At 43.5% G+C, this 26,049-nt stretch overlaps 1 protein-coding gene across 4 annotated transcripts in view; it reads left to right on the forward strand.

Annotated features, from left to right (window-relative positions):
- Positions 1-26,049, forward strand: part of U2SURP (U2 snRNP associated SURP domain containing) — a 159,427-nt gene that overhangs the window by 15,973 nt on the left and 117,405 nt on the right. For all 4 annotated transcript variants that reach the window (XM_073579109.1, XM_073579110.1, XM_073579107.1 and 1 more), the window contains exon 2: positions 9,410-9,511. In XM_073579109.1, the coding sequence (XP_073435210.1) occupies positions 9,410-9,511 (102 nt within the window). The remainder of the gene's footprint in view (positions 1-9,409; positions 9,512-26,049) is intronic.

The following is a 26,049-nucleotide window of genomic DNA, read 5'->3' on the forward strand; positions in this document are numbered from 1 at the left end:
GCACATGCTGCGTTTTTTTCCGCGCGGTTTTGCTGCTGTTTACAATCTGCAGCATGTCAATTGTTTGGTGCAGAAACGCTGCAGTTTTACACCTCATCCATTATGAGGTGTAAAATCAAAAGTAAAACCGCAGATAAACCGCAGGACTTTTGTCCTGCGGATTTACCTGCGGTTTTCTCTCCAAAATCTGCACACCCAAAAAACTGCGTGTGCACATACCCTTAGAGGCTTGGGGATGTTTTAGCACTTGGCATTTGTGGCGTAGAAGGCAGCCACCACACTATTACTAGCCAATATATTTTTCTTCCATTGAAAGAAGAAAAGTCCCTAGATATACTGTATGCCAAGAATTTTGCAGTGTACGGATCAGGGTTCGGCCATTTCTTTACCTCCGGCACCTTATGGTAATGCCATACAAGGTACCCTTTAGTAGGAAAACGGGTTGATATTCATCCGATAACAGCTTAGACTTTCTGAACATTACGTGTCATAACCTCTGTGCTATAGGGTGTACAGGACAGCTTTTATGGAACTTCAGTCTAGTCCTGGACTTCCTTGGTTATTGATCTAGAATGTAAAAATGGATACTTTCTTAGGGAGCCACTTCAGATAAGAAATGTAATCTGCTTAAGATATTTATGGCTTACTGTTGAAATTTGCGCTTACTTTTAACCACTTACCTGCAAAGCATAAAGATCTTTAGAAATGTTGTACGTGCTGCTCTACTTCCCTGTATATACGAGTCTCCTGCAGATCTCTGCTCACAATGTGCACATTATGCTGTATGCTTAGTATGTGAGTGGGAGGTGAACCCAAGACTGCAGTAATTATATTCTGTTGCTTGTAACACAGATCAGACTTTGTACAAATATCACATTTTTAGGAATAAGCAATTTATGGGGGCGAAGTATTAGCCATTCCAAATATGTGCAAAAAATATCCAGTTCAAGGCAATAGAAATCACAGAACCAAGTTGCTAATATCCACTAATGCTCTACTCATGTTAAAGGGAATGTGTTTGCAGTATATTTGTCTCTTGAAGTTTATACAGTACTGGTTTATCTTCCCTGATATACCGTAGTCAAGGGTGCATACTAGTGGTGAACAAATTACAGATTTTAGTCATTTGGACCAATATATTTTATTTTAGAAGATATCCAAATGTGTTTTTTTTTTTTTTCAGCAGTTTCAAATTCCTACACATTATCCCTGATTCATCAAAGCTTTTATTGGTGTAAAAAAAAAAAACCTCTCAAAATGTTGGTGCAACACGTGGATGTGCTAAATTTTGCGACTTTTAACGTTCATACCACTTTCTCCCAGCTCCAAAAAAGAGAGCGGGATTGGTGTCTTTAGTCGAATTAATAATGAGCAGTGGAATTGTTCCTTAGGGCTCATACCCGTATGGGTGGAAAAATGTTACTTTATCAGGATCAAAAAACGGACGAGTGTCATGTGAGTGTAATTTACATCCGAATGCAGTGCGATTGCTGTTTGATTGCAATGTGATTTTAATATGAGCTTTTACATAGACCAATTCTCACATTTACACATAGTTTTCAAGGGAAATATTCTTAAAACACACATATATAGATAGAAAGCTGGCAATTCACCACCTGCGTACAGTTAAATCACAGCAGGACCTGATAGGATAGAATAGATGGATTACGTACAGTATATACTGTGGAACCAAAGGCCCCGTTACATTTAGCGATGCACCAGCGATCCCAACCACGATATGACCCGGTCAGGATTGCTGGTGCATCGCTAAATGGTCGCTAGTGAGCTGCCAAACAGGCAGATCTCACAGCGATGCATCAGTGGTCGGCGGTTGATACTCACCTGTCAGACGCGGCGATGATTACCGTCTTCCGCCCGCGTCCATGGCTCGCTCGTCGGCGCCAGCGGGAAGCTGACGACGAGAAATGGACCAGGCTAATCTCGCGCGGTCAGCGATAGCCGGGGGGGGGGGGGGGGGCCGGTTGGAGGTGATTGTCACATGCAGCGATATTGCTAGTGATATCGCCGCTGTGTCAAAAATCGGTGACGCTTTAGCGATATCGCTATATGTAAAGCCCCCTCAAAGGAAGGAAGAAACCCAGAAAAGATAAAAGGACAAGAGGTTAAATAGGTTAAAATACCTTTATTGATAGCGGTGCTTAGTAGTACAAGCACAGAAGTGCCCGCACTAAAAATACATAACAATAATCAAAAGATAAAATCATATCATTATGAAGGTGGAACACCACACCAGGAAGAATGATAAATTAGTAGAATAAATAACTATTACATTTAAATAAAAATAATAAACAATCTGCCAATTTTATCAGCCAAAATTATTCAGTAGAGAGTGACTCAAAAGTGCTGAAGAAAGTCAAGTGATAATTATCAGCATAAAAAGCCAAAGTGATAACAATCAAGAGATCAAATGATAATTATCAAATAAGAAAAACTAAAAACTGACACATTAAAGAGTGTGTATGCAAAGTGCAATGTGATAAATTAAATATTAAAAAAAAGTAAAATAAAAAATATAAGTGAAGGATTTGGTCAAGATAAACTACTGCAAGCAAGGAACATTGTTGTAGTAATAAATATGGGCTGATTATTCTGTTATGAATCTGTATCATAAGACTTGAGCAATCTTATGCAGAGGAAATATCTGCCAAAGTATGCAACAATCTGTATTTATAATATGAATAAAATCTAATGCAATAATATGCACCTATGTAAATACAGAGTAACTAGTGCACTGGTGCAGACAAATAGTCCATATAGTATAGGAAAGGTGATGTAAGGTATGCCTATATAAATCTCAAGTGGATTCTGTAGCAGAATTAGATACTAAAGTACTGTATATACTTGTGTATAAGCCGAGATTTTCAGCCCATTTTTTTGGGCTGAAAGTCCCCCTCTCGGCTTATACACGAGTCATATACCTGGGGGTCGGCGGGGAAGGGGGGAGCAGGGGTGTCAGAGATAATACTTACCTCCCCTGGCACGGTCTCTGCAGCCCCTCCACTTCTCCATGGTCTCCCTTCAGCAGTCACATGGTACTGCTCATTAAACTCATAAATATGCGCATATTCATGAGTGTAATGAGCGGTACCACGTGACCTCTGAAGGCAGGAAGGGAGACCGTGGAGAAGCGGTGCTGCCACTGCAGAGACCGCTCCAGGGGAGGTAAGTATAGCGATATTCACCTGTCCGGGGTGTCCATTGCTGCTCACTGCTGTCTGCTGCATCCTCTGTCTATGACGTTTAGGCAGCAGGGGGAGCGGTGACGTGGTTAGTGCGCGCCGTGCCCTCTGCTGCCTGAACGTCACTAACAGACGACATGGCAAACAGCGGTGAGCAGCGATGGCCCCCAGACAGGTGAAGTCCTGAGCAGGAGAGGTGAGTATGGCATTTTTTTTTTTTTTGCAGCAGCAGCATATGGGGGCATAATATATTGAGCATTTTATGGGAGCAGCATATGGGGGCATATCCTGTGGGGCAGCATATGGGGGGCGCATATCCTGTGGGGCAGCATATGGGGGGCCATATCCTGTGGGGCAGCATATGGGGGGGGCATATCCTGTGGGGCAGCATATGGGGGGGGCATATCCTGTGGGGCAGCATATGGGGGGGGCATATCCTGTGGGGCAGCATATGGGGGGGGGCATATCCTGTGGGGCAGCATATGGGGGGGGCATATCCTGTGGGGCAGCATATGGGGGGGGCATATCCTGTGGGGCAGCATATGGGGGGGGCATATCCTGTGGAGCATCTTATGGAGCATTATATGGGGCATATTATTATTATGCATTTATATAGCTCCATTTATTCCATGGCGCTTTACATGTGAAAAGGGGAAATATAGACAAGTATAGTAAACATATGTAAGACAAGGGACACACAAGTACATAAGGAGAGGGGACCCTGCCCGCGAGGGCTCACAGTCCACAGGGATGGGTGAGGATGCAGTAGGAGAGGGTAGAGCAGGTCGTGCTGTGGTTCAGTAGACTGAGGATCATTGCAGGCTGTAGGCTTGTCGGAACAGGTGGGTCTTCAGGTTCTTCTTGAAGGTTTCCGTTGATGGTGAGAGTCTGATGTGTTGCGGCAGGGAGTTCCAGAGTATCGGGGAAGCACGGGAGAAGTCTTGTATGCGGTTGTGGGAAGAAGAGATAAGGGGGAGTAGAGAAGGAGATCTTGAGATGATCGAAGGTTGCGTGCGGGTAGGTACCTAGAGACCATGTCACAGATGTATGGAGGAGACAGGTTGTGAATGGCTTTGTATGTCATGGATAGGGTTTTGAATTGGAGCCTCTGGGCGATAGGAAGCCAGTGAAAGGCCTGGCATAGGGGGGAGGCTGGGGAATAGCGGGGAGACAGGTGGATTAGTCGGGCAGCAGAGTGTAGGATGGACTGAAGCGGAGCCAGAGTGCTAGAGGGGAGGCCAAAGAGTAGGAGGTTGCAGTAGTCGAGGCGGGAGATAAGAGCATGCACTAGTGTTTTTGTGGTTTCGTGGTTGAGGAATGAGCGGATCCGGGAAATATTTTTGAGTTTGAGGCAGCAGGAGGAGGCGAGGGCTTGGATATGTGGTTTGAAAGAGAGCGCAGAGTCGAGGATCACCCCAAGGCACCGAGCGTATGGGACTGGGGAAAGAGAGCAGCCGTTGACATTGATGGAAAGGTCTGGTGGAGGGGTAGAGTGAGATGGGGGAAAGATGATGAATTCTGATTTGTCCATGTTCAGTTTGAGAAAGCAAGCAGAGAAGAAGGCTGAGATAGTAGACACACATTGTGGGATTTCAGTCAGTAAGGAGGCGAGGTCGGGTCCAGATGGGTAGATCTGCGCGTCATCGGCATAGAGGTGATACTGCAAACCGTGGGATTCTATGAGCTGTCCCAAGCCGAAGGTATAGATGGAGAATAGTAGGGGTCCTAGGACAGAGCCTTGGGGAACACCGACAGACAAGGGGGCGAGGTGAGGAGGTGGTGTGTGAGAGGGAGACACTAAATGTTCGGTCTGTTAGGTATGATGAGATCCAGGATAGGGCCAGGTCTGTGATGCCAAGAGATGAGAGAAGTCTGTAGCAGGAGGGAATGGTCTACGGTGTCGAAGGCAGAGGACAAGTCCAGGAGAAGGAGGACAGAGTAGTGTCGCTTGCTCTTGGCGGTTAGTAAGTCGTTAGTGACTTTAGTTAGGGCAGTTTCAGTTGAGTGATGCGGTCGGAAGCCAGATTGTAACCGGTCAAAGAGGGAACAGGAGGAGAGGTAGGAGGACAGTTCAAGATATACATGCTGTTCCAGTAGTTTTGAGGCGTAAGGGAGAAGAGATATCGGGCGATAGTTAGACACAGAGCATTGGTCAAGGGAGGACTTTTTGAGGATGGGTGTGATTGAGGCATGTTTGAAGGATGAGGGAAATACACCATTTGTAAGTGAAAGGTTGAAAAGGTGTGTTAGAGATGGGATGAGGACTGTGGCCAAGTTAGGGATGAGGTGAGACGGGAGTGGGTCGAGGGCACAAGTGGTGAGGTGTGATCTTGACAGAAGGGTGGAGAGCTGATCTTCTGTCATGGTGGAGAAGCTGGCTTTTGCAGAACAGGGCTGAGCGGCTAAGAGGGGCATTGGGGGCTGCGGGCCAAAGTTTTGTCTGATCGTGTCGATCTACTGCTTAAAGAAGGAGGCAAAGTCTTCGGCAGAAATGAGAGGAGGGGGAGGAGGTGCTGTGGGATGGAGTAGAGAATTTAAAGTGTTGAAGAGCTGTTTAGGGTTGTGAGACAGGGAGGATATGAGAGATGCAAAGTAAGTTTGTTTTGCGGCAGAGAGCGTGGACTTAAAGCTGGGGACTGCTTGTATGCGTTGAAGTGCTCAGTAGAATGGGTTCTCTTCCATCTCCGCTCAGCGGCCCTGGAAACCCGTCTCAGTTCTTTGGTCAGGCTGGTCAGCCAGGGCTGCCTGTTGATCGAGTTTTGCTCTGCGTGAGGGGGGCAGCCGAATCAAGCGTTGTTGTTATTGTGGTGTTATAAAAGGTGGCAGCAGCATCTGTGTCATGAAGGGAAGCTATGTCTGTAAGAGGGAGAAGGGATTCAGAGAGTGATTGTAAATTGAGGTGTTTGAGATTCCTGTGAGGGTGAGCGAGTTATGGAGCAGGGGTTGCGCGAGAGGAGAGGGAGGAGAATGTCAGTAGGTTGTGGTCAGACAGGGGGAGGGGTGAGTTATTGAGATTAGTGAGGGAACAGAGACGGTTGATGATAAGGTCCAGTGTATGGCTATCTTTGTGAGTGGCCGAAGGAAGTTGTGAGTGATAGAAGTTTAGAGGCAGCTGGGGTGGAAGTGTCAGTGGGGATGTTGAAGTCGCCCATGATGATGGTGGGGATGTCAGCAGAAAGGAAATGGAGTAGCCAGGTGGAGATGGCTAGTTCTGCGGGACGGTAGATGACAGCCGGTTGGAAGGGGAATAGATGCGGACAGAGTGCCCCTCGAATGAAGGAAGAGTAGCGGAGGGTGGCAAAGGAATTGGGGTAAAGGAGCAGGTATTGAAGAGGAGCAAGCCAACTCCTCCACCACGTTTGTTGCTGGGGCGAGGGGTGTGAGAGCGATAGAATCCGCCATAGGAAAGCGCAGCTGGAAAGGCTGTGTCAGAGGGAGTGAGCCAGGTTTCAGTGATGGCGAGGAATGAGAGTTTGTTGGTGATAAAGAGGTCATGGATAAATGATAGCTTGTTGCAGACAGAGCGTGCGTTCCATAGGGCTCCAGGTAAGGGGGTTGAGGGAGTGGGGGCTGGATGAATGGGTATGAGGTTATCATGGTTGCGAAGACGTATAGAGGATCGTGGCAGGGTGGTAGAAGTGTGTGTAGGGAGGTTTTGAGGAGGGCCAGGGTTTGGGGATACGTCGCCAGCAATAAGGAGTAGTAGACAGAGCATTAGAAGGTGGGAGCAGGATAGGACATGATGTGGCCGTGTGTGGCTGGAGAAAAAGGATTGTATGTGGAGGAACAGTTGTGACGAAGAGGTGAGATGGCTGGGAAGGATGGAGGGGGAAATGACTAGTTCCTTACTGGGTGGAGGGATTGCAGGAGTTAGGGAGAAACAGAGTAGTATGGGGGTGATAGTAAAAAGAAGGTGAAACATTGTTGTGGTTTTATAGTCTGTTACCTTACAGTCAATTCCAATTCTAGTCTAATTCAAAGTACTTAGAAATTAGTACTTTGAAATTGATGGAGCCGACTACGTCTGGAGCAGACCCATGGTGCTGAATATATGTGCAGCTAAACACAATCAGCTGTGAGTGAAAGTGGGGTGTGACTGCCCAGGCCAAATGCACAGAGTTAAGCAGAGGTCATAAGGGTACCGTTACACCTAGCGATGCACCAGCGATCCTGACCAGCGATATGACGCGGTCAGGGTCGCTGGTGCATCGCTAGGTGGTCGCTAGTGAGCTGCCACACAGGCAGATCTCACCAGCGACATCGCTGGGGACGGGGATCGCTACTTACCTGTCAGACGCGGCGATCCTGCGTCCTCCCGCCCGGCTCCCCGCGATGCTCATCGGCGCCACAGGAAGCGCCGCAGGAAGTGACCGACGAGGAATGGTCCAGGAGCTTCTCGCGCGATCAACGATAACCAGTGGGGGAGCGGGTCGGAGGTAAGTATCACATGCAGTGATATCGCTAGCAATATCGCTGCAACGTCACAAAATCGGTGACTTTACAGCGATATTGCTAGCGATATCGCAGTGTGTAACGGGGGCTTTAAAGGGGGAAGGGGTTATACAGACCACTTAGATGTGTGTCAAAGATAACAAGATGGATTACAATTATGGATACAAGAAGATGGGTAAGCTATGCATACCATATAAAATACAATGCAGTTCATATTCTATGCAGCATTCTGTGGGGTGTATTTTGTATGGAGCATCTTATGGGGCCCATCATGAACTGTATCGAGCATTATATGGGGCTCCTGATTCAATAAGGATATTCAAAAACATTTAACCTACTGATGTCTCAATTAGTTTTACTTTTATTGGTATCTATTTTTATCTTTGAAATTTACCAGTAGCTGCTGCATTTTCCACCCTAGGCTTATACGCGAGTCAATAAGTTTTCCCAGTTTTTTGTGGCAAAAATTACACGAGTATATACGGTATATGGCCAGATTGCTAAAAATACCTGGATAGTTGTGTTGCCAAGTGCAGAGCATGCCCCGACGAGCATTTCGGTTTAACTCCATCGTCAGGAGTGTCTCCGTAAGATAAATAGACATGCTGCGGTCGGTCAAGACGCGCCGCATGTGCGTATACGTAGGGAAGCCAGAGGCGTCTCTGAGCGCATAGTGGACATGGGTTTTCATGAAATCCCAGCCACTATGCTGTAGCATCTGGCCGCTGCGGATGTGCACAGCTTCCAACCCCAGCGTTTACTGACCGTGGGAACATATCCTAATATGGTACCTGCTTTTTTTTTATATTATGGATCTGTGAACAATACTTACTCAATCTCCTTTTTGATACAAGAAAAATATATCTTTGCACCATGTTACCCAGTAGATTGAAAAATAATAAAATTTGAGTGTCCTCAGTGGTGTCCGGAAAGATGTATATCTTTGTACCGTGTTAGCCAGTAGGTAGAAAAATATTCAGAATTGAGAGTCCTCAGTGGTTGATACCTTTTAATGGCTAACTGAAAAGATGGTAACACATTGCAAGCTTTCCAGACTACTCAGGTCTCTTCATCAGGCATTGACTAATGCAACATCTGAAGAATCACATATATATGCACAGCACAGAAAAAATGCAATAGATGAGACAAGTGACGTGAAGCAGAATTATCATTATGGGATAGGGAGAACCATAAATATTGGACTAGTTCCTTCACTTTTACCTGAAAATAATAATCGGCATCCATATGGAATGATAACGGCACTTTGCATGAAAAAGTGAGTGCAGTGTCAAACATAAAAGGAGTCCTAGCTCGATTTAGCATACCTCTTATCCATCTATAAGAAACAAATCTATGACTAGCAGAAATACTAATGTGAACTCATTAGCAACTTTTCCTGGGACTGTCACAATACCCTGTGCATGCTTCTCCAGCTACACAAAGCACATGGGCGGTGTGTGAAAGGTCCCCAATTTCACAGACTGATCAGTTTCTTTAGACGAAATGTGGACTATACAGATTTGTAACACTAACATGTATAACTATAAGTCCTGGAGATCTAATAAATGCTACTCTGATACAATGTGACGTATGTACAGACAGCAAAATATGCCACATGGATATTGTCTATTGTGCTAGTTGTCTTTTGCACTATTCTCACTTTCATACGTGTTACTTGTGCATTATTGCAGAACTAATTGTACAAATATGTGTGGAATATCTGCATATTAATGTGTTTTTCTTTGTTCATCCTGCAGCAACCTCTCCTGGAGAGTAAGCTCAAAGCATTCAGTATTGGCAAAATGTGCCCTTCAAAGAGAACACTAAGCAAGAAGGAGCAAGAGGAACTGAAAAAGAAGGTTAGACATCTCGCTGTACACACACAGGGCCTTAGGGAGGCTTTACCACTTGTAGCAACAAGCTACTTGATTTTTAATAATTCTGTATTTGTGTGCCAGGACACATAAGCAGATTTATAGAATTGTGTGAACTGTGTGACCTGTTTGATATTTGTAGCCGGCTAAGGTTTGTCCTTGAAAAGTGGTCTGAAATGTAGTTTTCTTCCTAATTGCTTATTAATGCTGTAATCTAATACTAATCTAATAAAAATTCACTATCTGAAAGGGAGGGAACCTGTCACGTGAAAATCGACTCTAATTCTGAGCTTGTCAGTCAGTGCTGGGGGCGCAGTTACAGCCGCCACGCTCTATGCACAGAATGGTGACTGACATTGGCTTTTGCCACCTCCATAGCCGAAACTCAAACGATGCCGGGAGAAACAACGTTAATTTAAGTGCGGATGCTGGGCCAGGTTCAGAACGCTATTGACCTGCAGATTAACCCCATATCTGCAGGTTATTGGTGTGTTTTTTTTTCATGTGAGAGATTCTTTCAACTGCTTTTCTTGGTTTTTTTTTTTTTACTACTTTTTTTGATGACTTTGTTTGAAAATCCCAGTGTATGTTCACTGCTGCAGCGCCTACCCTCTCCCTTAAAAGCAAAGTCATCAGTGACCTTAATTTGAGGGGCTGGACTAGTCCCTACTCTGTCACTGTGCACAATGACAGTGCAATTTTTCGCCCGCTCAGATAATTAGTAATGAGCTGACAATAGAACGCACTGTCAATGTGTGTTTTAAGAATACCCAACTTGCAGAGACCAGCACCGCCCCCGTAAGTGAAGTGACCACAGCCTCTGCCCCCTGATGACGTTTTGTTTGAGTATCGCAGCATGCACTGGGATTTTCACATGAATCGTCATTTAAAAGGAAATGGGAAGAGAAAAAAAAAAATAAGAAAATAAGTTCTTGTAGTCGGGGAAGGATGGGGAGTTTTGTAAGTTAAAGTATGTTAGAAAACAAATTAGATTATGGCATTAAATAGAAAGAGATTTAGGTTGAAAATAAATTTGCCTTTTGGACCATGCCTTAAAGTGAATGTGTTGTCTCCTCACAGAAGATCTAATATTGGAGGTTGCTCTCTGAAGCTATAAGAGAGAGACTAATTTGGTTAGAGGGAGATTCATCCAGTAGCTTGGATCTGGAGTAATACTAAAAAGGCTCCCTTGCACATGGATCCCCCCAGCCCACATACAATATTGTCTTCGCCTGATGCCAAAGCTAAAGTTCAGTATGTGCTGTGGCATAATTTTCTTTTTCACACCACTCGCCACTCTTCTAAGGTTGTATTGGCGTTGCTCAGTTCTGAATCAGTCAGAGAGCAATTCTAGTGACATATGCAACTTGTAAAAATTTAGTAGTGATGCGTGCAAGTGCTCGGTACTCGAGTTTACCAAGGGTGCTCGTGTGACATGTTACATTATACGCGCCGCGGCTATTAGACAGCCCAAAACTGGTGGGGATTGCCTGACAAACATGGACAATTCCCCCATGTTTTGTGGATGTGTAACTCGAACATGTTACTCAAGCACCCATGATCCTTTGTGCAAAGTCGAGTAATGAGCACTTGCGCTCATCACTAAAAATTAACAATTGTGAGCAACATTCCCTTTTCAAATGCCCCTGTCACTACATATTGATGGGGCCCAGTCATTGAGTCTGGGGAGAAGAGGAATGGTGGCAGCTACTTGTCAAGTTGGCCATGGCTACACAAAGAATTTTGCTGGTTTCTCACAGTGGTTGGTGCAGGGATACAGTAATATCCAATTACAACACCTCAATGCAGTTAGTGGTGAATCTTCCATTATTCCATACATGATGCTTAGATACGATGTACTGGCAGGGAATTTAGATTGTGAGCCTTCATAGGGTCCATGATGACAATGTCTGTAAAGTGCTGTGGAATCACTGACGCTATTTAAGTGAGTTAAAGAAAAGCACTGCCTAGAGTTGTTAGCAATACATAACATTCTCAGTGGAAAAACACCATAGAGATCTAATAGGAACATAAAAAGAGATGTCAGCTACCCAGTTGGAGTCTACATGGCTAGCAATAAGCACACACACACAAATAACAGGTTGACCACTATACCCACATATAGGAGATAACCGTCTGACTGCAGAGCTGCTGCATCATAAGTGCCTTTATTCAGTCACACAATTTTATTTTGTGACTTGTAAAAATCCCTTGATTTTGGAGATCAGCCATGTAGGTCAGATTGTTAATCATTCCCTGACCCATGCGTGTACAAGAATCTTATACAGTACATGCACGCCTAACAGAAACAATCTGTGGTGCTGTTACCTGCTGGAAACAATTATTGTTTGTTTGTTTGTTTTTTTTTGGTAAACTAAGACATACCGTAATCACTTAGGCTGTGTGCCCACGTAAGCATTCTTTTCGCATTTTTTAAGCGTTTTTTCCACGCATGCATTAAGCATCCCATTCTTATAATGCATTCTGCAATTTTTGTGCTCATGATGCGTTTTTTCCGCAAAAAAAAATACATCGCTGTAAAAAACGCAGCATGTTCATTAATTTTGCGGGAAAAAAAACGCATTTCCAACTATATTCTATGATAATGTGGATGCTCCGGAAAAGAACGCATAAACGCGCAAAAAACGCTCGCAAAAAAAAAAAAACGCTTTTTTCCTGGGAAGGAGTCTGGTTTTTAGTCAGGAATTTTCTGCATACGTGGGCACATAGCCTAAAGGTACCAGATACCGAGCCGCAACCAGCTGCTGCACAGTGTAGCCAGTCTGTACATGAACGGACCATTGTCTTAGCCGCCGGGTAGGCTTGTAGACTACAGTTAACATAACCAAACCTTCATTGCGTTTTTGCATGTTTGTTCTTAAAACATGTCCTACATTTTTTTTTTTTTAAGATTATAATCCCCAAATAAATCTGACTACTGTGTCTGTGTAATGTAAATGCTGCATAGTCAGAATTCTTTGAAAAATAAGTGTTACTAGTTTGTATTTTGTCAACTAATAAAAATAGTCAATGAACAAAAAATAAATTTATATCAAATCCATATTTGCCGTGATCAGCCTTTGTCTTCAAAGCACCATAAATTTTAGGTACACTTGCACATGGATTTTGAAGGAATTCGGCAGGGACATTATCCCAGATAGCTTAAAGGAACTAACCACAGACCTTCTGTAGTGTAGATTTAAGCACATCCTTCTGTCTCTTCATGTAATCCCAGTTGAGATCAAGGCTCTTCCAGAACTTCTTGTTGTGTATTATGCTGAAGATAGTTCTTAATGACATTGGCTGTATGTTTGGGGTCATTGTTCTGCTGCATAATACATTTAGAGCCTCCTTGATGGTACTGCATGATGGATAAGTATTTGACAGTATTTCTCAGCATTGAGGACACCATTATTCCTAACCAAAAACCCAACTCCATGTGCAAAAATACAGCCCCAACCATGCAAGGACCCTCCATCATGCTTCACTGTTTCCTGCAGACATGCATTGTACCACTCTCCAGCCCTTCAGCAACAAATTGCCTTTATATTTTGACTCCTCAATCCAAAGAACCTGCTGCCATTTTTCTGCAACCCAGTTCCTATGTTTTTGTGCATGCTTAAACGTTTGTTGGAGATATAGCCTTTTGGCTGCAGTTTTTCCATGAAGACCACTTTTAGCCTTCTCTGGCTTGTAGATGAGTATAACTTGCTCCAAATGGTTGCTGCGTCCAAAACTCTGCCGTCTGTTGAACACATGTGAATCCGCATGTGTTCACTGAACCGTACGGATTCACCGCGTTCAATACTTTCTATTGGTGAAATTTTTAACATGAAGTTGATGTGCTGCTGTCTGGAAAGACTTGCCGCATGCCAGTGTCCGGGTGCCTGTAGACGCATAATGGACATGGAATTTTTTGAAATCCCATCCACTTTGCTGTAACACCTGGCCGCTGCTTGTTTGACACTGCATAAGTAAGCCGCGTCAAACCCACAATAACTCCGGATCATGTGCGCTTACAGTTTTAAATGGAGGTATGAATTATGTGTCTGGTGCAATGTCTCGTTGGCCCACCACCTTATCTACAGTCTTCAACATTGTCCATTGCTTGGTATCATCAGTGCTGAGAAATAGAGGGATATTTATCAGTTATGCAGTACCATCAGGCAGGCGTCTGATTGGCACCAATGTCCCCAAACATCTAGCCAATATCATTAAAAACTATCTTCAGTGGAAATAATGATATGGCCCTCACAGAGCCACGATCTCAACATTATCAAGTCTGTGATTATCTGAAGGAACGGAATGATATACCGAAGCCTATGTCCACAGAAGATTTATGGTTAGTTTTCCAAGATGTTTGGAATAACCTCCTTGCTAAGTTCCTTCAAAAATAGTGTGCGTGTAACTAGAAGAATTGATTGTCTTGAAGGCAAGGGATGGTCACACTTAATATTGATTTGGCTTAGATTTTTTTTTTTTGTTTATTAACCCCTTTCTAACATCAGACATAATCATCCGTCCAAGTGCCCTGGGCCTATTTGACCAGGGTCGGATCATTACGTCTGAGCGAACGCATGCACACTCGGGAGGTGTGCGGGCGATCTCCGCTAGGTGTCATCTGATTCTGACAGCTGACACCCGGCATTAAGTGCCAGGAGTGGTCACAGACCGCTCCCAGCACTTTAACCCCCAAAATGTTGCGATTGAACATTATTGAAGCATTACGGGAGCAGGCAGAGGGCTGACAGCCCCTCTGCCTTTGGATCGGAGACCCCACGGCGTGAAGCGGTGTCCCGATCTTTGCCATGGTGACTCCGATGTCATGACGACATCCGGTCACCACAGCGAGGAAACTTGCTGATCGTGCGCAAAAAAATAAGAACAGCAAAAAGCTGCTTTATCATACCGCAGAACAAAAAGTGGAATAAAACGTGATAAAAAAGACGGATATGAATAAACATGGTACCACTGAACACGTCATTTTGTCCTGTAAAAAATAAGCCACCACACAGCTCCATCAGGGGGAAAATAAAAAAGTTATAGCTCTCAGAATAAAGCAATGCAAAAATAATAATTTTCTTTAAAATAGCTTTTATTGTAGAAAAGTGCCAAAACACCAAAAAATATAAATGAGGTATCGCTGTAATTGTACTGACCCAAAGAATAAAACTGCCTCATCAATTTTACCACACACTGACAGAACGGCATAAACGCCCCCCCCCCCCCCCAAAGAATTCCTGAAATGCCGATTTTTGTTCATTCTGCCTCCACAAAAATGAGAATAGAAAGTGATCAAAAAATGTCAAGTGATCAAAAAATGTCAAGTGCCCAAAAATGGTACCAATAAAAGAGTCAACTCGCCCCTCCCATGGGCCAAAATACAGAAAAAATAATAAAATGGTGGTGCTTCTTATAATCCATGCATCTTATTGCTTGCTGGTGGTGGTGGCTGCAGTGAAGCGGGGTCCCAGGGTCGTTGCTGGATGAGGCAGGATTGTGATGATGCTGCAGCCTAGGATGAAGGGGTGTTCCGATGTGCGGCGCGCCGCTGCGTGGGTGTCCGGCGGGGCTGTCCGATGCTGCTGCGGGTGTCTCCGGTGATGCTGGGGCTCTGCTGACATTTTATGAAAGGCCAGAGCCCCTGCAGCACCGAACACCCCCACAGCACCGTAGGGCCTTCGGCCTGCAGCAAAAGTACCGGTAAGGTATATCTGTATTATAAGACGCATCCCCATTTTTCCCCCAAATTTGGGGGGAAAAAAGTGTCTTATAATCCAAAAAAATATGGTATTTTTTGCATTAAAGCGTCTTGTAGTGTGTGACAGCAGCCAAACATAAAAACCCGATGCAAATCTGGTATCGCTGTAATCTCACTGACCCGAAGAATAAAGTCGCCTAATCACTTACACCGCTGGAGGAACGGCATAAAAAATAAATAAAACCAATTCTTCACCTGCTGTTGATTTTTCATTCTGCCTCCCAAAGATCGCAGTAAGGCTCAGCGCACATTTATCCTGGGTTCTGCGTTGAGCTCTTACATTGGGATTTCCGTGTAAATCTCTGAAATCCGTGATTCAGATGGGTCATCTCGCGCAAGATTCCCTATAATGAGGCAGATGGAGGTACTGTGGAAGCCATGTGACCTGTGATCCAGCGGTGTAAGTCTTGTTAGGATTGCATAAAAGTGTCTTCGGCCACAGTTTTGTTCACTTCTGAAATGGACACCGCTGAACAGAGGCCAGACGGAGTCGAGAGTAACTCTGCTGCCTCATTATTGTGAATTGATCCCTCGGGAGTTTCATCTGAATCACACGACTCGGAGATTTAGATGGAAACCCCAAAGTCAGTACTCAGCGTAGAGGGCCGGGTAAATGTGATCCCAAACCTTATGTAAAATGTTGCCAATAAAAGTCCTCACTCAGGTCCGTCATCTGTTAATGGAAATATAGGGGCTTCCACGTAACTGGTAGCAAAAAGGCTGTGGAAAAGCAAAATAGCTCTTCACCCACCAAAAGAAATTCAGCAAATTCTCTTCTCCAAATCCAAATGCCCCTTTCCCTTCTGAGCCCCATAGTGTACCTAAACCACATAAAGCGTCCACCTTTGGCATTTCTGGAGGGATGAGAGCCCGCCTAACTTGCGGGTACATGTCTATAGAAGCATGGGCAGGACATAATGTACTGGTCACTACAACGACAGTTGGCAACTTTCACTCCACATTATTCATTGCTGCTTGTTTCTGGAAAATACCCATGGAGTCAAAAGTCACTACACCTGTAGGTAAAATCCCTAATGGGTATACAATGTGTGCAGAATTATTAGGCAAACGAGTATTTTGATCACATCATCCTTTTTATACATGTTGTCCTACTCCAAGCTGTATTGGCTTAAAAGCCAACTGCCAATTATGTAAATCAGGTGATTTGCATCTCTGTAATGAGGAGGGGTGTGGTCTGACATCAACACCCTATATAAGGTGTGCTTAATTATTAGGCAACTTTGTTTCCTTTGGCAAAATGGGTCAGAAGATAGATTTGACGGACTCTGAAAAGTCAAAAATTGTGAGATGTTTTGCAGAGGGATGCAGCAGTCTTGAACTTGCCTAACTTTTGAAGCGTGATCGCCGAACAATCAAGCGTTTCATGGCAAATATCCAACAGGGTCGCAAGAAGCGTGTTGATATAAAAAGGCGCAAAATAACTGCCCATGAATGGAGGAAAATCAAGCGTGAAGCTGCCAAGATGCCATTTGCCACCAGTTTTGCCATATTTCAGAGCTTTTTTGTTACTAGAGTATCAAAAAGCACAAGGTGTGCCATACTTGGGGACATGACCAAGGTAAGGAAGGCTGAAAAACAACCACCTTTGAACAAGAAACAAAAGATAAAACGTCAAGATTGGGCCAAGAAATATCTTAAGACTGATTTTTCTAACGTTTTATGGACTGATGAAATGAGAGTGACTCTTGATGGGCCAGATGGATGGGCCCGAGGCTGGATCAGTCAAGGGCAGAGAGCTCCACTCCAACTCAGATGCCAGCAAGGTGGAGGTGGGGTACTGGTATGGGCTGGTATCATCAAAGATGAACTTGTGGGACTTTTTCAGGTTGAGGATGGAGTGAAGCTCAACTCCCAGACCTACTGCCAGTTTCTGGAAGACACCTTCTTCAAGAAGTCGGTATCGTTCAAGAAAAACATGATTTTCATGCAGGACAATGCTCCATCACATGCATCCAAATGCTCCACAGCGTGGCTGGCCAGTAAAGGTCTAAAAGAAGAAAAAATAATGACATGGCCCCCTTGTTCACCTGATCTGAACCCCATAGAGAACCTGTGGTCCCTCATAAAATGTGAGATCTACAGGGACGGAAAACAGTACACCTCTCGGAACAGTGTCTGGGAGGCTGTGGTGGCTGCTGCACACAATGTTGATCGTAAACAGATCAAGCAACTGACAGAATCTATGGATGGAAGGCTTTTGTGTGTCATCGTAAAGAAAGGTGGCTATATTGGTCACTGATTTTTTTTTTTTTTTTTTGTTTTGTTTTTGAATGTCAAAAATGTTTATTTCCAAATTTTGTGTTATATTGGTTTACATGGTGAAAATAAACAAGTGAGATGGGTATATATTTGTTTTTTATTAAGTTGCCTAATAAATCTGCACAGTAACAGTTACCTGCACAAACAGATATCCTCCTAAGGTAGCCAAATCTAAAAAAAAAAAAAAAAACCCACTGCAACTTCCAAAAATATTAACCCCTTTACCCCCAAGGGTGGTTTGCACATTCATGACCGGGCCAATTTTTACAATTCTGACCACTGTCCCTTTGAGGTACTAACTCCGGAACGCTTCCATGGATCCCGGTGATTCTGACATTGTTTTCTCGTGACATATTGTACTTCATGCTAGTGGTAAAACTTAATTCATATAACTTGTGTTTATTTGTGAAAAAAATGGAAATTTGGCAAAAATTTTGAAAATTTCGCAATTTTCCAACTTTGAATTTTTATGCTCTTAAATCACAGAGATACGGCACACAAAAAACTTAAGTAACATTTCCCACATGTTTACTTTACATCAGCACAATTTGGGAACCAAAATTTTTTTTTTGTTAGGAAGTTAGAAGGGTTAAAAGTTGACCCGCGATTTTTCATTTTTACAATACCATTTTATTTTTAGGGACCACATTACATTTGAAGTCCCTTTGAGGGGTCTATATGATAGAAAATACCCAAAAGTGACACCATTCTAAAAACTGCACCCCTCAAGGTGCTCCTAACCACATTCAAGAAGTTTATTAACCCTTCAGGTGCTTCACAGGAATTTTTTGAATGTTTAAAAAAAAAATGAACATTTAACTTTTTTTCACAAAAAAATTACTTCAGGTTCAATTTTTTTATTTTACCAAGGGTAGCAGGAGAAATTGGACTGCAAAAGTTATTGTGCAATTTGTCCTGAGTACGCTGATACCTGATATGTGGGGGGGAAACCACTGTTTCGGCGCATTGGCAGAGCTCAGAAGGGAAGGAGCGCCATTTGACTTTTTCACTGCAAAATTGGCTGGAATTCAGATCGGACGCCATGTCACGTTTGGAGACCTCCTGATGTGCCTAAACAGTGGAAACCCCCCACAAGTGACCCCATTTTGGAAACTAGACCCCCCAAGGAACTTATCTAGATATGTGGTGAGCACTTTGAACCCCCAAGGGCTTCACACAAATTTATAACGTACAGCCGTAAAAAAAAAAAATCATTTTTTTTCCACAAAAATGATCTCTTCACCAGGGCTGTGGAGTCGGTAAGCCAAACCTGCGACTCCGACTCCTCAATTTCCCTTACACCGACTCCGACTCCACGACTCCGACTCCACGACTCCGACTCCCACACATATTGCTTATATTTAAGTGAAAAATTTATTGTAGTACAATGTGAACATCAGACATTTAATCATTTTTATGATCCAATAATCAAGATATTTAGATAGAACAGAATATATATTGGTGTACTACCCGGTTTTCATTCTTTTTGGTACAGATACGATATGGATAGACAGATATGGATAAATGGATAGAGCAGATTTCTAATCTGCTTTTGCTATTGAAAACATTATCTATGAGCTCAAAAACCTTTCAGGTGATGCAGTTTTTTAAAAAGATGATCAACTTTTGCAGCTGAAAAACGTATCCTCAAAAAACACAGGAAAAACGCTGTGTGAATGTAGCCTTAGATCAGGAATAGAACAGCCATTTATAGGACATTTCATAACTTTCCCAAACTCCTATGAAAAAATATTCAGCACATCCTGCATTGAATTACTGTACCCAATTTATTATATATTTTAGGAGTCGGAGTCGGTCCATTTTATACCGACTCCAACTCCGACTCCGACTCCACCAAAATGAGCACCGACTCCGACTCCACGACTCCGACTCCGACTCCACAGCCCTGCTCTTCACCCCCAATTTTTATTTTCCCAAGGGTAACAGGACCCCAAAAGTTGTTGTGCAATTTTTCCTGAGTGCTCGGATACCCCACATGTGGGGGTAAACCACTCTTTGGGCGCATGGCAGAGCTCTGAAGGGAAGCAGCGCTATTTGACTTTTTTGGCTGGAATTGAGATCGGACGCCATGTCGCGTTTGGAAAGCCCCTGATGTGCCAAAACGGTGGAAACCCCCCACAAGTGACACCATTCTGGAAACTAGACCCCCCAAGGAACTTATCTAGATGGGTGGTGAGCCCCCAAGTGCTTCACAGAAGTTTATAACGCCCGGGCGTGAAAATTAAAAAAACATATTTTTTCCACAAACATGACCATTTAGTCCCCATTTTTTTAATTTTCCCAAGGGTAACAGGAGAAATTGGACCCCAAAAGTTGTTGTCCAATTTGTCCTGAGTACGCCGATATCCCATATGTGGGAGAAAACTACTGTATGGGCACACGTTAGGGCTCGGAAGGGAAGTAGTGATGTTTTGGAATGCAGACTTTGATGGAATGGGCTGCGCGTGTCATGTTGCCTTTGGAGAGCCCCTGATGTGCCAAAACTGTGCAAACCCCCCCCAAGTGACCCCATTTTTGATACTAGACACCCCAAGAAACTTATCTAGATGTGTGGTGAGCACTTTGAACCAGGGCTGTGGAGTCGGTAAGCCACAGTTGCGACTCCGACTCCTGGATTTTATCAGGCTCCGGCTCCTACTCCTGCTCCGACTCCTTTATAAATGGCCAATTCATAACAACAAATTTACTGTTGTAAAATATTAAACATCGTGCTTATTCAGTTTCTCACCATCATATAAGTAATCAGACCACTTAGAGCAAAAACTACATTTATTAGAATACAATTAGAATATAGCAAATAACTTTTATAAACTTTTCTAAACTGTAAGTAAATATGCAATAAACACTTTTATGCAGTTAATAAGAAGAAATCTATAAATTTGTCCTCAGAAAAAGTATTGCCTCTGTCAGATCCTCCTTCATGGATGCCCTCAAATCTGATCTAATTATTTTGAGAGCAGAGAACAACCTCTCTACACTAACTTGTGTTGGTGGCAAAGCAGTAACCACTCGGGCAACATCTCTGACAATGTCAGGATACAGAGGAATCGCTTGTTGCACTGTTATTTTTGATGAACGGTCAAATTTCTCAATTTCTTTTAGTGCACATGAAAAATTCTGCTGAAATGTACTGGCTGTGTTCCTTGATGGGGATGACTCTTCTATGCGGGAACGCTTTGCACGGTCCTTGTGATCCAAATATTTTTCGAAATTAAATTCTTCATCAGTTGATGATGAGGGTGAAGATGTGGCAGGACGACCAAATTCTTCTTGTTCCTCCTGACTGTTCTGCAACCCTTTCATCCTTACTGCTATTTCAAACAGAGCTTCTTTTCCTTTACTTAGCTGTTGATCATCTAGAAGAATCCGATGCATTGGGTCTACATAAACAGCTGCCAAAAGAATGTTATTTTGTAATAGTAGCTCCTCTCTCCGTTTCATTGATGTAGCAATGCCACTTGCAATTAACCCTCCTCTTTGGGACAGGCGAAACATCAGGTTCTTCCACTCCTTTAAGAAAATACCTGGAGTTAAGTCCTCTGCTTGTAATTTTTCCAACTCAGTCACCTGATTCCACTGACATTCATTTAGCGTCAGTTGAGGGTTAGCCATGTCTACAAGAAAGGTTTTCAGTTCAACCAAGCGCTGAATCATTAAGTAAGTACTGCCCCATCGTGTGGCTTGATCAATAATTGCCCCTTTTCCAGCACGTCTCTTCAAAATTGAGTCAACTTTAGGGGTTCTGGCAACAGTAGCCAATTTTCTCACCTTGCCAATCAGTGCAGCAGCATGTCCTTCTTGCAGACTGTCTCTTATAGCCAGCTGTAGCGTATGCACAACACAGCGCATGTGATGAATGAAAGAACATATTGACACAGTTTCAACAAGATCATCTAAACTATCATGTTGCTGTTCATCTGAAGCAACTTCAGTTTGCTCCTCAGTTACAATACTGTGTTCCTCTATTTCAAACATTTCTGTGTCTGTGGACCCAGAATGTTCTTCTAGCTGCTGGTCACCATCATTACTCTCATTCATTAGCTTAATAGTACTTATCATATTTGAAGCATTGTCAGTTACGACAGAAAGAACTTGCTCTTTTTTAAGTTCATAGTCTTGCAGAACCTTTTCCACCAAGACCCGGAGAAACTCACTGGTGTGATGAGCTTTGGTTTCTTTTACTGCCAATGTCTTGGTAACTATTTCATTTTTGTCACAAACAAATCGGACATTGATGGCAAAATAGTTCACTCTGTGACGTGTGCAGGCATCCATTTTAAGAAACAGAAAGCGTCCCTTGAGAGTTTTTTTTAAGTTCTTCCGTTTGTTTAAAAGCTTCTTCGATTACTAATTTTCTAATACTCTCTATCTCCAGAGAAACACCAAGCTTGCGGGCCATTTCCCCATTCAGACACATAAAAGCTGGTCGCGAAAATAATGAAATAGGCACACTATCCTTTACAACAAGCTTTATGATCTGTTTTTTAAATGTATCTACTGTCATTGTCACAGTAACTTTGTCACTGACAAAATATCTTGCAACTGATGGCTGCAAAGTTCTCTGCTCCTTTGTTTGGCTGGAAGAGCTGGGCACTGGTTCATTGGTTTGGATGCAGTCTTTCTCATCCACTGCTTTCAGTACTTCTGGATGAAAGCGCTGTAAATGTCTCTTTAGATTAGAAGCTCTAGTAGGAGCATTTTTATCTTTGCCTGAATATGCACTCATCTTGGCTTCACAGCATTTGTTTTCGTCTGGATCATTTGTCATACACTGACAGACATAATGTTTTCTATCTTGAGTGATGGTGAAATGTTCAAATACAGCTGATTTAATGTGATGCTTCTTTGACATTCTCAGGTTTTTAATTCTGCATTCACAATCCAAATGACAATTGTTTTTCCTAAAAACAATTGTACAAAATTATTGCCAGGTCGTACAACTGATATAGTGGTCAGTAATACTGTTATTATTCCTCATGTACTCACAGTTAACTGATGCAAAGTTTGTTGAAAGGATAATACTTCTTACAGTCTTCCTCTTCTGAGTAGCAGGCAGCTGTGAGATGCTTGGAAGACGCACACCTAGTATGATGCAGGATAATACTTCTTACAGTCTTCCTCTTCTGAGTAGCAGGCAGCTGTGAGATGCTTGGAAGACGCACACCTAGTATGACTGCATATGGTTTTTACCCGGATCCTCCACTACCACCCACAAGTCCCCTGCTGGCATGGCCACTTTGGGGTACGCAATATGGTCCATCTCAGCTAATACTACCGACGGATGTATGCTGCTGCCCACAGCCTGTGTCAGTGATACAGCCATATGTGCTCAGCGGAGAGCACCGTATACAGTATGCCACGGAGAGGTCTCCCGGGATGGATGGAATCACTGATCGGATGGTTGTCCCTAGGTCTGTCGCTAATCGAGTAGTGTATTCAAGGAGTCGTCTTCTGGAAATGCGCAGGACAAAGTCTTCTCCAGCAGTTGCAATACCACATGTTCCACGGGAAATGAGGAGACCTTTCAGAGGTTGCAGAGCAGGCAAGAAGACCAAGTCCTGGAGGAGAAGGTTTAAACCTGCAGTCCCATCCATCATCATGGGTAATGTACGATCGCTTGGTAACAAGTCGGATGAACTGCTGGCTCTGAGTAAGACCCAGAAGGAGTTCAGGGAATGCAGTCTCATGTGCTTTACAGAAACCTGGTTGCATGAGGACGTCCCGGATTCAAGTATATCGGTACCGGGGTTTCAAATGGTTCGGGCTGACAGGGACAGAGTGAAGTGCGGTAAGAAGAAGGGTGGAGGAGTGATACTGTACATTAACAACAGATGGTGTAATCAGGGGCATGTAACAGTAAAGGAGAGACATTGTTGCCCAAACATTGAACTATTAGCAGTGGGCCTCAGGCCTTACTATCTGCCTAGAGAATTCTCTCTTGTTATTGCAGTGGTGTCGTATATACCACCATCTGCAAATCCAGAGGCAGCTGGGGATGTACTGTCTGGGGTGATTGCCCGGCTTCAGACGAAACACCCTAACTCTCTAACTGTCATTTCTGGGGATTTTAATAGAGCCAAGATCTCATTACCTAAATTCTATCAATATGTCAAATGTTCTACAAGGGACAATTATATATTGGATCTCCTCTATGCCAGTGTTAAGGATGCTTACTCATCATCTGCATTGCCCCCCCTGGGGAAATCTGACCACAATCTCATACTATTGTCTCCAGCTTATCAACCAGTTGTCTGCAAACAACCAGCGACAATTAAACGGATAAGGAAATGGTCTCCGGCAGCTGAAAAGACTTTACAAGACTGCTTTGAATGCACAGACTGGGAGGTGTTATGTGCCAGGGAACCTAATGATGATGTTAATGAGGTTACCAGGAGAGTTACTGATTACATCAACTTTTGTACTGACAATATTGTACCTATTCATGAGGTTCGGTGTTTTGCAAACAATAAGCCTTGGATTACAAAAGAATTGAAACATCTACTAAACAGGAAAAAAAAAGCTTTTGAAAGGAAGGACAAGGAGGAAATGAAAATTGTTCAGAGAGACTTAAAGGGGAAAATTAGGATTGCCCGTGAAGCATTCAGAATTAAATTGGAAAATAAATTGTCACATAACAACTCCAGAGAAGTGTGGGCTGGAATGAAGCTTTTGACTGGGTTTAAGGCAAGGTCAGATCAGGGGGGTGGGGGGCTGATCATGGCTAATGAAATGAATGTTTTTTTTCAACAGATTCAACAATAAATGTGCCATGTCAACAGAGGAGAGGGCCGGGGAGAGACGAGCAATATCAACTGGGGGGAGGAAGTCGGAGTCTTTCTTGATCTCCGAAAATGATGTGAGGGAACAGTTTAGTAAGCTGGTCATGGGTAAAGCAGCAGGGCCTGATGGTATCTGTCCACGTGTCCTCAGAGTGTGTGCGAATCAGTTGTGCACTGTCTTCCAGCACCTGTTTAACTGGAGCTTACAATCACAGAGAGTACCAGTTCTATGGAAGACTTCTTGCCTGGTGCCGGTTCCCAAGACTACCTTCCCGAGCTCCCATAATGACTATAGACCGGTGGCCTTAACATCGCATGTGATGAAGTCCTTGGAGAGAATTGTACTTGCCTACTTGTGTCCGAGGGTGTCTGCTTTTACGGACCCCCTTCAGTTTGCGTATCGGCAGAGTCTGGGGGTGGACGATGCTGTAGCGTATCTACTACAAACAGTACATTCCTTTTTGGACAATGATAGAACCACTGTGCGTGCCATGTTCTTCGATTTCTCCAGTGCATTCAACACCTTACAGCCACTATTATTACGTAAAAAGCTGGTTGAAATGGCGGTTGATGAGGGACTAGTGAATTGGATCATTGATTATCTGTCGGACAGGCCACAGTTTGTGAGGTTGGGGGCGGCCGTATCGGATAGTGTGCGGAGTAGTGTTGGAGCCCCTCAGGGAACGGTGCTGTCGCCATTCCTTTTTACGTTATACACAGCTGATTTTCAGTATAAATCAGACCTTTGTCACCTTCAGAAGTACTCTGATGACTCAGTGATAGTCGGAGGTATTGAGAGAGACCGGGGGGAGGAGGAATACAGAAGGGTGGTTTTGGACTTTGTTGACTGGTGCCAGGCTAACCATTTAGAACTCAACGTAAAGAAAACCAGGGAGCTGGTGTTGAGTTATGGAAGGTGCATGAAGGATTGCTTACCTATCACTATTGATGGTCAGGATGTGGAGATGGTGGAGAATTTCAAATATTTGGGGGTTCACCTGGACAGCAAGCTTGATTGGAGGTGCCATATGGAGAAGGTTTGCAAGAAAGGGATGAGTAGACTTTACTTCCTAAGGAAGTTAAGGTCGTTTAATGTGTGTAGCAAAATGCTTGAAATGTTCTACCAATCCATTGTGGCGAGTGCAATCTTTGATGCAATTATATGCTGGGGTAGTAGTGTGCGCACAGCTGACGCGAATAAGCTGAATAAACTTATCAAGAAGGCTAGTGCGGCGGTGGGTCTACAACTCAGGACTTTCGAGGAGGTATTAGAGGATAGAATTACTAAGAAATGCAAGGCTATAATGAGCAACAATACACACCCGCTCTATGAACTGTTTGCGAAGCAAAAGAGCACATTCAGCAAGCGTCTACTCCAACTAATGTGTAAAAAGGAAAGATATAGAAAATCGTTTGTTCCGACAGCTGTGGGGATGTTTAACAAATGTATAAGTGTAAAGCATCCCAAGACTAAATGAAGTTCAAAGTGTATGGGGGGGAATTGGTGAGTTACAAGTACCAGTCTATCCGCATCTGCTGTCCATATAGACTTATTTTGTAAAGTGTGTATTGTTCTTGTAATGTTCTTGATCTTTGTTCTGCTGCTGTAATACTGTAATTTCCTCCGGGATCAATAAAGTTTATCTAATCTAATCTAATCTAATCTAATGATCTAGTCTAGA

Source organism: Dendrobates tinctorius, unplaced genomic scaffold (assembly GCF_039654945.1).
Source record: "Dendrobates tinctorius isolate UK_male_01 unplaced genomic scaffold, ASM3965494v1 ptg000060l, whole genome shotgun sequence".
Taxonomy (NCBI): Eukaryota; Metazoa; Chordata; class Amphibia; order Anura; family Dendrobatidae; genus Dendrobates; species Dendrobates tinctorius.